General features: G+C 43.5%; 1 protein-coding gene across 1 annotated transcript in view; it reads left to right on the top strand.

Moving 5' to 3' along the window:
* Positions 1-14,014, top strand: part of LOC115200476 (neural proliferation differentiation and control protein 1) — a 44,105-nt gene that overhangs the window by 24,564 nt on the left and 5,527 nt on the right. Inside the window, exons 2-4 of the mRNA XM_029763572.1 lie at positions 4,760-4,921; positions 11,842-11,937; positions 12,136-12,360. Coding sequence (XP_029619432.1) covers positions 4,760-4,921; positions 11,842-11,937; positions 12,136-12,360 — 483 coding nt within the window. The remainder of the gene's footprint in view (positions 1-4,759; positions 4,922-11,841; positions 11,938-12,135; positions 12,361-14,014) is intronic.

Here is a 14,014-nt window from a genome sequence, read left to right as displayed (position 1 = left end):
TGACCTGAGACTGTCTCGTCCAACAGTGAGACAAACTGCCTGTGGTTTAACGATTTTGCTCTTCTGAAGTTTACCACTTTAGTGACTGTATCCACAACATGGCTCATTTTCAGAACACATTTACAGAGCACCTCCTGATCAATAATGCAATGCAAGAAAATCATTTTCTGATCTGGGTTCAGCTCCGCTACTTGATCTTGTATTCTTTTCAAAAGGCCAATGTTTTTTTTCCTGTCAAGTTTGGGCATCCATCAGTGGTCACACCGGATAACTTTTCAAAACTCAGTCCCAGCTTTGCCACACACTTATTAACCTCCTCCAATAGATATTTCCCTGTGGTTGTGCTCTTCATTGACTGCACTGAAGCAAGCTCCTCTGTCATTTCAGTCTGGGCTTCATGGGGATCTGGGGTTCATGGGGATCTGGGGTTATGGGGTTCTGGGGTTATGGGGTTCTGGGGTTCATGGGGTTATGGGGATCTGGGGTTCTGCCTCGGAAGAATATCAACAACTGCGCCGGGTCACGTACATCACTGCTCTCATCCAGGGCCAAGGAGAAATAGGTGAAATCCTTCACCTTGTCTTTCAACTGTCGTTCCATATTCTCTGTGATGTCCTCAACACGCCGTGTTACTGTTTGTCTTGACAGGGAAACATTCTCAAACAGCTGCAGAGTCAATTAAACATTCTTTAATGAATTCTCCTTCAGCGAATGGCTTGCTATGTTTATACATTTTGTGGGACAGTACATAGCTAGCGCTCGCAATTCCATCGTTTGCTGAATGCAGTTTGAAAATATTTCTATGTCCACTCTTGCTGGAACACCCTACATTCATTATCTACTTTTCTTTGAAATTTTTGGAAAAACAACTTTTTGCGCAATTTGTAGCTAGTTACTATTTGTAACAGTGACGTGTGTGTGTGTGTGTGTGTGTGTGTCAGCCACTGTCTGTCCTCGTGCAGTTGTTATTTATATGTGCCTTCAAAATAAATGTCCCACAAGCGGTGGGAGTTAAATCATTACACAAAGGCTTTTAATTTGAATAACGAATACATTTTTCAAACCTTTACTATCGCAAATCCTTTGATCTGAGCATGATTCCGCGGGTCGGTTTGAATCAGGTCGCGGGACACGCATGTCCCCCGTGCCGGCCTTTGCTCAGGCCTGGACTATAAGAATGAGGGCAAGTAAATAAAAAAATACATCGCTATATGGTTTAGCTACTGTACAATTACATTTAGATGGGATTCATGAAGATCTGGTTGCTAACATTTATCTGAAACAGAAGGGGACATATCCTACTTAAAATAAACACTGTCCTTGGTCTCCTGTCCTTGGTCTTTTAAACCTCGCCAGCCAACTTCAAATAAATGTTCCCCTCTCATTATCGTTTGTCTTAATCTTAGCTTGCTCATCCCCATTTGTTTCTCTTGACAGCTCTGGTTGAGACCCCCCCTCCCCCCCTCTCCATCCTGACTTCTGCATTCACAGTGTGACTCACACCTGATGATGTCACGCCGTCTCAGTTGCCATGGCAGTCGTTATGGCAACCGCAGTAGCCTTTCAGAGTTTCAGTTGCGTAGCCCTCCAAAGGGATGTGATGTCAGTCAAGGGTTAGTATTGATAGGTTTACTTTAATGAGTTGCTTCCCTTCAATATGCAGGGTATTGTGGACACTTATTACTCAGTGGTGGAAAAAATACCCAATTGTCATACTTGAGTAAAAGTAAAGATAACTTAAGAAAAAATGCTTCAAGTGAAAGTCACCCAGTAAAATACTACTTGAGTAAAAGTCTTAAAGTATTTGTTTTGAAATATACTTTAGTATTAAGGGTAAATGTAATTGCTAAAATATACTTAAATATCAAAAGTATAAATCATTTCAAATTCGTTATGTTAAGCAAATCATTTTTTTATTACGAGTAGCATCCACACTCCAGTACTCATACATAATTTACAAATAAAGTATTTGTTTCGTGAGTCCTCCAGATCAGAAGCAGTAAGGATGACCAGGGATATTCTCTTAAGTGTGTGAATTGGACCAGTTTCCTGTCCTGCTAAGCACTATGGTGTAAAAAATACATTTATTTTCTTTAGGGATGTAGTGGAGTAAAAGTTGTGAAAAATATAAATAGTAATGTACAGATACCCAAAACACTACTTAATTAGTATTTTTACATAAAATACTTTACTCCACTGTTAATAGTATTCAATTATTAATGGGCCACTAGTCCAGTTATTGGACAAAATGGTCTTCCAAGAAGACCTGACTTCTGAGTTATTAACTCTAGAAGACTACAATTAGAGTAATACAAGTAATACATGGAGTTCTTTATCAGTATATCTAGACAAACACAATGTGTTTATTCAATCAATATTTAATAACTCATCAAAATATTTACAAACATGATGAAAATGATCATGAAACAGAATGAAAGATAAGAAGGGAAGACCTGGATATCCTGAACATGACGTTTTATTAAACTCAGTCTGTAATCAAAATCTGTTGTGGCTTCTTGATTGTTCAGGCTACATGGAGGATAACAATGGAAAAAAATGGATGTGTGTGCTTTCTGGTTGTGTTGGGTGGTTCCTCCTTCAGGTTGCTCCTGAGTTAGTGTCCTTATGCTTGTTGCTCTTCTCTGTTGACTCCTTGCTTGAGTTGCAGAGCCTGTGCTCTAAATGTCTACTCTTTCTTTCCTTGTAGAAGGTTATCTTAAGTGTACCGTTCAGGCTACACTAGCTCTTAAGTCTTCTGTTTTCTTCTGAGACTGTTTAGTACCAATTTCTGTAAGGTCAGTTCAATCGTATTGTTCAACATATGACATTCAAACAGCACATCGCTACAAATGCCGGCCAGTCCCTCCAGGATTCTACGATCGCATTTTTGTTGTTGCAAAATCCCAAATTCCCCACATATATTACTGCACAATAAAACACATAAAACTGCCTCATTACCACAGTACAAAAAGAGGGGTAGCAATATAAATCAATCACCGCACATTTACTGCATAATATGGTTCAATCAAGCCACACGTCAACACACGTTTTCCCTCGTCAGTGCATTTTCAAGACAAATTGGACAAACATCTCATGTTGCCATTCAAAATGTAATAATTGCCGCGGGAAAATTCAAGCATTTTTGCCCTCAAATATCACAGAAAATCCCAGCAAAATCCTGGAGGGACTGGTTTACAGACCATTGGTAGGCGGAGACAGAAAGGGCAGTGGCTGGTTGTAAGCATTCCTCTAACATCCCTTTTAAGTCTAGCCCAGGTGACGCCTGTCACAGACACAAAGACTAGTCCTGCGTCCCAAATAGCACACTATTCCCTATATAAAAAGTAGGGCACTATATAGGGAATAGGGTGCCATTCGGCACACAGATTAACAGTCTGGGGAAAGCGTTATTCAGTTGGTTAAGGGTTTGGCCAGGTGTTTACTCTGTTAGGCAGGCTTACTCGACATGATAACAGACACACAACGCAGCAGGACTCAGGAGCCTTGGGCAGACTGACTCACTCACTATTTTGGTCTGTCATTTAAGGGGTATTATTCCATGTGAAAGTGACCTAGCTGACAGCTCTCACCCCGTCTGCTCTCTCCCTTAACGCATCCCACCTTCACCCCACTGCACACAGCCATATATCAGACAGCTGTTCACAACCTTGGCCCAACTCCGGCTCCAAAACATTATCAAACGGCAGCGTAAAAGTAGCTTAGTCTTCCAGGCTTCATCTGTTCATGTCAGAATGAAGGATTTCACCTGGAACAGCGTGCTCGTCCATGGGAGCCTAAACCTGCTTTATTATTTCAAACTTCAGATAACAATCTAAAGACTTTGAAGTCAGAGGAGGTTGGTTTCTATGACAACCATAGCCTTGGTACAGTGAGGAATTAAAGTGACTGAGATCCCTGATTTTCAGTTAGAGGCAGTGAAGTAGATATTGTCTTCTGAAACTAGGGCTCTTAAATTACACCCCTATTCCCTATTTAGTCCTCTGTTTTTGACCAGGGGGAAGGGGATGCCTAGTCAGTTGTACAACTGAACGCCTTCAACTGAAATGTGTCTTCCGCATTTAACCCAATCCCTCTGAATTAGAGAGGTGCAGGGGGCTGCCTTAATCGACATCCACGTCTTCGGCACCTGGGGAACAGTGGATTGATTGCTTTGCTCAGGGGCATAATGACATTTTTACATTGTCAGCTCAGGGATTTGATCTAGCAACCTTTCGGTTACTAGCCCAACCACTGGGCTACCTGCCACCCTAGGGCCCATATCTAGTCTGATTAGCTGTAGCTTGGTGTGTGGTAGAGCCGGTGACTATATTAGATGTACATTCAGGTGACTATTATGATTTATTATGATATTTTCTCCCTTTTCTCTTTCTCACTCGCTCTTCCGTTGTCACCTCAGGCTCCCTGATAATAGCTAGGCTGTACGACTTACTGCCTGCCTAATGAGATGAGTTCTCTGGTGTCACGTCCAATTTGTGTGGAAGCCTCAATGGTTATTATTATCTTAGAGACCAGTGCTTTGATTTTAAATTTTCATTTGATTAGCATTTTTACATTTGAAATGATATTACGATGAAGTAATGTGTCTGCTGATGTTGATATTAACACTGACGGTCAGGAAGAGAGAGGCTTGCCTTTTTTCACTTTTGGTGGAGGGGTACTGGAGTTCAAATCCAAACGGTGTGAAATCATGTAATGGATGTGAAAACTAATGTTAGTCTGTGTTTGTCTGTTTTCACAGGGTCTTCTTCAGTATGCCCACGTAGCCTGGACTGTGCTCGAGCGAGGAGGCATTTCTGCCAGCCGGGCAGCTCATACTGTGGCCCCTGCCTCACCCCGCTGGTAGAGAACTCACATGGCAGATGCATAGTGAAGAGGAGGCCCAGTCACGCCCCTCATTTTGGTAAGTTTACTTACCCTTACTAATGTATTACTGTTGGTTTTCTACTGCTAGTGTAGGAACATTAAAGCCACACATGTTCAATGTAATCTCGACAACCCAAACCAAATGTTGTGTGAGCTACTCAATTAGGTTCTGGGTGGAGGATGGGGAGGAGTTGTACTAGTGCAGAACCAGGGGGCATCCTCTTCGGCAGCCCCAGTGACACAAAACCAGCGCACAGAAAGAATTGTCCATTTTAGTTGTCATATCCCACCATCTCCCAACAGATGTAACATTTTAATGTTCTCGTTGTCACAGGAGACTAGTTTAATGTGAAAAGGAGTTTACGGTGCTCCATTTTAATGGCAGGATGCTATTAGGTTTAGTCTCTCCCTTCCAGTCCCCAACAGCCTCTGACTTTAACGAGTGTTAATTATGCTGCTAGGTGATGCGTCATCAGGGGAATGAGAGATGATCACTCAGGAAAAAGGTCAGTTTCGAGAGAGTTAGAGCAATGGAATAGATTCATGTAGTTTTGGCCAAAATGAGAATGGATTCGTTTCATAAAGTGGTACCGATACAAAACAATTGTCACTAAAACCCTAAAGAGATATCTTAGATTTAGTCATAGATCTACCACTGGAGGGGACACACCATCAAGACCATACATAAAGAATAAAGATTAGTGTTGGAATGAAATCCAGTACCCTATTGATGAAAGACTGAAACGGAAATCGATTTAGATTAGGGATCATTTCACCTGATTCACCATCTGTGTGAGATGCATGGCTGTCTGGCCTGGACCCAGTTTCCTAAAAGTATCTTAAGGCTTCGTTCATCGTTAGAACCTTCAGAATGAATGTGACAGTGCCTACAAATACTGAATTGCCCATTTCTTTGCATAACAATCCAAGGACATAAAACCACAGGATTCAAATGAAAACTGAGACGACTGTATTAAAATATATAAATACAGTGTAGACCTATATATTTGAATGATATTGAAATCAATTTCATGTTAATTCAATTTAGTTTTATTTCACTATTTGTCCGCTACTGTTTCAATATATTTCATAATGTGTAGCCTAACTTGCAATGATGTGCCAAATCTTGATTTAGGGTATTATTATAGGCTAAACATTAGAATAAGCCACCACAATATTTGTAGCCTTTAGGTGATAAGCTAAAATCTCTCTATGAGCTGATCTGTCGTCATTCTAATGTTAAGGTAAGATTGGAAAACGCTGATCCGAGAGCAGTGCTTCCTTTCTTTTGATCCTATCCGTATTGTAACGTGCCTCAATGACTCACTTAGCAAACATTCTCTCTGCGTGGTGTTTTGGTAAACTCATGTTACATCTTCGGCCGTTGTAGGAAAGATGCATCGTGAAAACACTCTTAAGCCTAAGTTCCATTGCTATCGGGAAACTGGTCTGTAGTAAGAGATATAATGGAGAGAGATACCGGCTTCTAGTGTTAAGTGCTGAGCAGCCCACTGGCCTGTATTAGATCCCACTCAGCTCTGAAGTCAGCTCTGACTCACTCACCGCCTACCCACTGGGTACAAACTGGTCAATTCAACGTTGTTTCAACGTCATTTGTCAACGTATTGTGATGTGGATTCTAATTTGTAAATACATTGGATCGGAAAAAAGTCATCAACTGTTTTGAGGGTGAAATTTCAACCACAAGATTATGTCATCATGGTAACCAAATTTCAACCGACAAACCTTCTGTAAAATATGTTGAATTTGTACATTTAAAAAGTCTGATTTCAACATATCCACTATCAGAAGAAATAAACAATAGGCTGGGCAGCGCCTCCTACTGAGAATTGATCGATCTACAGCTACACTATCCTTTCGGTCTCCCATCCAGGGTTTTAACCAAGCCCAGCTTTGCTATGATATTTGTCAATGACTACTACCAATGTGCTATCGTGAGAATGATTATTGCGTGATCTCCACTTAAAAACAAAATACATCCACTGTTGCTATCGAAGTCATTCCAAAGGGTAGGTTTAACAGAGAAAATAAAATGTGATCATACTTTATCACTCACCAATGGTGCTATTTAGGCCTATATTCTTTCATTTAACGTTTATTTAACTAGACAAGTCAGTTAAGAACAAATTATTATTTACAATGACGGCCTAGGAACAGTGGGTTAAACTGCCTTGTTCAGGGGCAGAACAACATTTTTACCTTGTCAGCTTAGATTACAGGCTCAAAATGGCCAGACACAAAGAACTTTCTTCTGAAACTCATCAGTCTATTCTTGTTCTGAGAAATGAAGGCTATATTCCATGTGATAAATTGCCTAGAAACTGAAGATGTCGTACAACGCTGTGTACTATTCCCTTCACAGAACAGCGCAAACTGGCTCTAACCAGAATAGAAAGAGTTGGAGGCCCCGGTGCACAACTGAGCAAGATGACAAGTACATTGGAGTGTCTAGTTTGAGAAAGACGCCTCATAACTCTTCAACTGGCAGCTTCATTAAATAGTACCCGCAAAACACCATTCTCAACATCAACAGTGACGAGGCAACTCCGGGATGCTTGCCTTCTAGGCAGAGTTGCAAAGAAAAAGCCATATCTCAGACTGGCCAATAAAAAGAAAAGATTAAGAGGGGTAAAATACCACAGACACTGGACAGAGGAACTCTGCCTAGAAGGCCAGCATCCCGGAGTTGCCTCTTCTCACTCACACACTCACACACTCACACACTCACACACTCACACACTCACACACTCACTCACTCACTCACACACTCACACACTCACACACTCACACACTCACACACTCTCACACACACACACACAAAGGATGTCCTCTGTTTTTCACAGAAAATACAGGTGTTTGCTAAGCTTCTAGATGATATACGTCTATGATTTTCTTTATCCAAAGAACACAAAATAATTTTAGTCATCTGTGGTCTGCTGAATACAATAGTAGCATTGGACTGAATAGGAAGGATTGATTACAGGGTTCCCAGCAGATGGATCTATACTAATGTATTATTCAGATCTTCTCAGAAGCCACAGGTGAACCCATCTGTATTGTATAACATTAGATGACTGGGCACTTTGCTTCGCTGACCTGTATGCAGAGCTCCAGAACACCAACAGTGTAGTTGGTTGACACAGAAGCTAGGGAGTGATCGAACGCTTGAAATGGCGACCTTTTTTCAACCTTTTTGAGTGCAATGTTTACTGTTAATTTCTAATAATTTTTTGTTCATTTAGTTTTTTTTCTCACTTTTGTCTTTTCTCAGTATTGTTTGTTTATTTTACTTGCTTTGGCAATGTAAACATACAGTATGTTTACCATGCCAATAAAGGAAAGCACCTTTTGAATTGACATTTTATGTGACAGATATCTCTCTCTGTATCTCTTTGTTTCTCTCTCTGTTCCCTCCTCTCTTTAGTTCTGTACTTCTCTCTACAGTATTTTTCTCTTCCTCTCTCTGTTTCTTTCTCCCTCTCTCATTATCTCTGTATCTCTCTCTCCCCCCAATCTCTCTCCCGCCCTCTGTACCCTTCACTCACACGCTCAGAGCAGCACTGCATGACAGAGAGGCTGACCCATCCACCCACGTACTGCACCACACTTATTCACCCACTCTCACCAATACCCACACACTTTCTCACATACACACTGCACCGCTCTCCCTCACACACTCACTCACTCACTCACTCACTCACTCACTCACTCACTCACTCACTCACTCACTCACTCTCTCTGATTCAGCCAGCATTACAGTATCACTGGCTTACTCAGTCTAAAATACGCAGGCACACACACTACAGAACCACACGCTGCACCATGCATCAGTCAGAACTGTCTGTCTCCCTGGCACACAGAGCCTCATAACTTTATGATGGATCACACACCAATCCAATGTAAACATGCAGTGTGTTCTCTCCGCCAACACAAAGCACTTTGATGCTTGTACTAGGCTACAGTTTGTTTGCGCAAGGCTTTTGTACTTGATGAGCGATTTGTCGATTCACTTGTTGTTTGTAGGTGTTTTTTCACACTTGCCACATGGGAGCAGCATGGAGCAGTTCCTTCTGTCTGGCATTCCTCCCTGTCCTGAGTACCATTATGTGGTATATGGATGGAGTCACAGAGATACATTCATTACATTTATATACATTATGAAATATTATAAACTGCATTGTTTAAGCCCTGAATGCTGATTTGTCTGACAGCCGTGGTATTTGACACTGTCTTCCCATGCTCATAGCCTAGCATTTGGTTTGCAACAGTTGGGGTTGGTTCGATCCCGGGCTGTATCACAACCGGCCGTGATCGGGAGTCCTATAGGACGACACAATTTGGCCCAGCGTTGTCCGGGTTAGGGGAGGGTTTGGTCGGGGTAGGGGAGGGTTTGGCCGGGGTAGGGAGGGGTTTGGCCGGTGTAGGGGAGGGTTTGGCCGGGGTAGTGGAGGGTTTGGCCGGGGTTTGTCCGGGGTAGGGGCGGGTTTGGCCGGGGTAGGGGTGGGTTTGGGGAGGGTTTGGCCGGGTGTAGGGGAGGGTTTGGCCGGGGGTGGGGGAGGGTTTGGTCGGGGTAGGGGAGGTTTGGGAAGGGTTTGGCCGGTGGTAGGGGAGGTTTGGCCGGGGTAGGGGAGGTTTGGCCGGGGTAGGAGGGTTTGGCCGGGGTAGGCCGCAATTGTAGATAAGAATTTGTTCTAAACTGACTTGCCTAGTTAAATAAAACTTTAAAAACCTTGCTGACTGACACTCATACCTGTGCAGCATTGTTGCAGCTTTTTTCTTGGCTTGGCTTCGGTCCTAAGAACAGCCCTTAGTCGGGTGTTATTCTCATGATAATCCGGGTTCTCATGCCTTATTGCTTAATAGTGCATTTACATGACACTATGTAATTCTGTATGGCAGCCATGTTAGGTCCCTATTAAAATTTATTTCTCTGGAGTCAAGTAGCAGAGACTCTTTCCTTTGGTCAGCAGTGCTGTGGTTTTCCTGTTGATCTCCTGACCCACAGCATTTCTACTAATAAGATCATACCGTGCATTCGGTAAAGTATTCAGACCCCTTAACTTTTTTCACATTTTGTTACGCTACAGCCTTTTTATAAAATTGATTCAATTGTTTTTTCCCCCCACCTGTGGTAAATTCAATTGATTGGACATGATTTGGAAAGGCACACACCTGTCTATTTAAGGTCCCACAGTTGACAGTGAAGGTCAGAGTGAAATAACCAAGCCATAAGGTTGAAGGAATTATCTGTAGAGCTCCGAGACAGGATTGTGTCGAGGCACAGATCTGGGGAAGGATACCAAAACATTTCTGCATCGTTGATGGTCCCCAACAACACTGTGGCCTCCATCATTCTTAAATGGAAGAAGTTTGTGACCACCAAGACTCTTCCTAGAGCTGGCTGTCTGGCCAAATTGAGCAATCGGGGGAGTAGGGCCATGGTCAGGGAGGTGACCAAGAACCTGATGGTCACACTGACACAGCTTCAGAGTTCCTCTGTGGAGATGGGAGAACCTTCCAGAAGGACAACCGTCTACGCAGCGCTCCACCTATCTGGCTTTTATGGTAGAGTGGCCAGACGGAAGCCACTCCTCAGTAAAAGGCACATGACAGCCCACTTGGAGTTTGCCAAAAGGCACCTAAAGGACTCTCAGACCATGAGAAACAACATTCTCTGGTCTGATGACACCAAGATTAAATTCTTTGGCATGAATGCCAAGCGTCATGTTTGGAGGAAACCTGGCACGATCCCTATGGTGAAGCATGGTGGTGGCAACATCCTGTGGGGATGTTTTTCAGCGGCAGGGACTGGGAGACTTGTCAGGATCAAGGGAAAGATGAACAGAACAAAGTAGAAATCCTTGATGGAAACCTGCTCCAGAGCGCACAGGACCTCAAACTGGGGTGAAGGTTCACCTTCCAACAGGACAAGAACCCTAAGCACACAGCCAAGACAACGCAGGAGTGTCTTTGAGTGGCCCAACCAGAGCCCGTACTTGAACCCGATCGAACATCTCTGGATAGACCTGAAAATAGCTGTGCAGTGACGCTCTCCATCCAACCTGACAGAGCTTGAGAGGATCTGCAGAGAAGAATTGGAGAAACTCCCCAAATACAGGTGTGCCAAGCTTGTAGTGTCGTACCCAAGAAGACTCAATGATGTAATCGCTGCCAAACGTGCTTCAACAAAGTACTGAGTAAAGGGTCTGAATACTTATGTATATGTGATATTTCCATTTAAAAAAAAAATCTAAAAACCTTTTTTTGATTTTTCATTGTGGGGTATTGTGTGTAGATTGATGAGGGGGGGAATAACTATTTAATCCATTTTAGAATTAAGGCTGGAACGTAACAAAATGTGGAAAAAGTGAAGGGGTCTGAATACTTTCCGAATCCACTGTATAGGATGAATAGACGCTGGATCTATACAGTACAGTGGCTTTGACTGTATTTCATAGTGTTTCATTCTGTATGGCTCTCAGTAGTTGATTAGGTGTGTGTTGTCAGCATCTGATGACTGATTTGTTGTGGACAAACAGTCCCCATAGGCACTCTGTATGGTGTAGTATGAGGTCATCATTGGTAATTGTAGATCGAGTCAAACCTGGAATCATTGGGATGGTTGAGGGACGATTCATTATCTCTCTCCTTTCCTCCTCTCTTCTCCCATCCTCTCCTCTCCTTCCTCTCTCTTCTCCCATCCTCTCCTCTCCTTTCCTCCTCTCTTCTCCCATCCTCTCCTTTCCTCTCTCTTCTCCCATCCTCTCCTCCTCCTCTCTTCTCCCATCCTCTCCTCTCCTTTCCTCCTCTCTTCTCCCATCCTCTCCTCTCCTTCACTCACATGGAAAATGTGAAATTCCATTAGAAATGCTGCCTCATCGTTGTGTAATCATTGAAACCCAATGACCAACATCTTCTGTCTCCTTTTTGATGCAGGCAAAGTGACCACTTTCCCTGAAGTGGACGAGGAGATAGACTTCCTGTCCACCATCATCAGCCAACAGGAGACTGAATCAGGTTTCAAACATCCAGGTGAGAAGACAAACCTTTGGCCTGTCCCAAAGGGTGCCACTTCAGAAGTTTTGATTGACTAAGATTTTACTAATTGCATATAGTATTAACTTAATGTGACCAGTAATACCATACCATTTGCTAAGTTAGTAGTAGATGTAATTTTGCCTTGCTATCAATTACCATTTAATTATATTTTATTTTTGTATCTCCTCCTAGCTTCTTCCTTTCAGGATGTTCCTAAAGTCAAGGAAGAGGAGGATGACAGATCAATGATCCTCACCCAACGGCCTACCACAGAGCAGCCTACGACACACGGCGCCACTACAGCCCCTCCACCCACCTCTATCCCTACAGCCAACACCACCACCTCCAGCCACACCCCAGCAGTACGCAGCGATCCCCATATCATCCCTTACCCCTCCCACAGCCAAGTGTTTATCAGTATGTAACCTTAATCCTTGTTAATGATTTTCAGTCCCAGTTGACCCATTTTTTTGAATAAGAGAACCATGATTCCCTGATCTGTGTCGAGAATTAATTTCTCCGCACCCCTGCTTGCTCTTGTGAATGCTGCACTGACTGTCACTGCTCTTGTGAATGCTGCTCTGACTGTCACTGCTCTTGTGAATGCTGCTCTGACTGTCACTGCTCTTGTGAATGCTGCACTGACTGTCACTGCTCTTGTGAATGCTGCTCTGACTGTCACTGCTCTTGTGAATGCTGCACTGACTGTCACTGCTCTTGTGAATGCTGCTCTGACTGTCACTTGCTCTTGTGAATGCTGCTCTGACTGTCACTGCTCTTGTGAATGCTGCTCTGACTGTCACTGCTCTTGTGAATGCTGCTCTGACTGTCACTGCTCTTGTGAATGCTGCTCTGACTGTCACTGCTCTTGTGAATGCTGCTCTGACTGTCACTGCTCTTGTGAATGCTGCTCTGACTGTCACTGCTCTTGTGAATGCTGCACTGACTGTCACTGCTCTTGTGAATGCTGCACTGACTGTCACTGCTCTTGTGAATGCTGCTCTGACTGTCACTGCTCTTGTGAATGCTGCTCTGACTGTCACTGCTCTTGTGAATGCTGCTCTGACTGTCACTGCTCTTGTGAATGCTGCTCTGACTGTCACTGCTCTTGTGAATGCTGCACTGACTGTCACTGCTCTTGTGAATGCTGCTCTGACTGTCACTGCTCTTGTGAATGCTGCTCTGACTGTCACTGCTCTTGTGAATGCTGCTCTGACTGTCACTGCTCTTGTGAATGCTGCTCTGACTGTCACTGCTCTTGCCTATTAATATTGACAATTTGAGGATGGACTCTTTCCTGTCCCTTCTCATACATGGATGAATCTTAATTGTATTTCCTTGTTTCATCACATTCTCCCGCCTCGTCTCCCTCTCAAAGCACGTTGAAGTAGAATATCGGAGGTTCCAAGGAGAAAGGATGCGAGGAATCAAGGAAATAAACTCAGCAAAAAAAGAAACGTGCTCTCACTGTCAACTGCGTTTATTTTAAGCAAACTTAACATGTGTAAATATTTGTATGAACATAACAAGATTCAACAACTGAGACATAAACTGAACAAGTTCCACAGACATGTGACTAACAGAAATGAAATAATGTGTCCCTGAACAAAAGGGGGGGGGGTCAAAATCCAAAGTAACAGTCAGTATCTGCATTAAATACTGCAGTGCATCTCCTCCTCATGGACTGCACCAGATTTGCCAGTTCTTGCTGTGAGATGTTACCCCACTCTTCCACCAAGGCACCTGCAAGTTCCCTGACATTTCTGGGGGGGGGAATGGCCCTAGCCCTCACCCTCCGATCCAACAGGTCCCAGACGTGCTCAATGGGATTGAGATCCTGGCTCTTCGCTGCCATGGCAGAACACTGACATTCCTGTCTTGCAGGAAATCATGCACAGAATGAGCAGTATGGCTGGTGGCATTGTCATGCTGGAGGGTCATGTCAGGATGAACTTGCAGGAAGGGTACCACACGAGGGAGGAGGATGTCTTCCCTGTAACGCACAGCGTTGAGATTGCCTGCAATGACAACAAGCTCAGTCCGATGATGCTGTGACACACCGCCCCAGACC

Source organism: Salmo trutta, chromosome 9, assembly GCF_901001165.1.
Source record: "Salmo trutta chromosome 9, fSalTru1.1, whole genome shotgun sequence".
NCBI classification, from domain to species: Eukaryota; Metazoa; Chordata; class Actinopteri; order Salmoniformes; family Salmonidae; genus Salmo; species Salmo trutta.
This window is presented reverse-complemented; position numbering and strand designations above follow the sequence as displayed.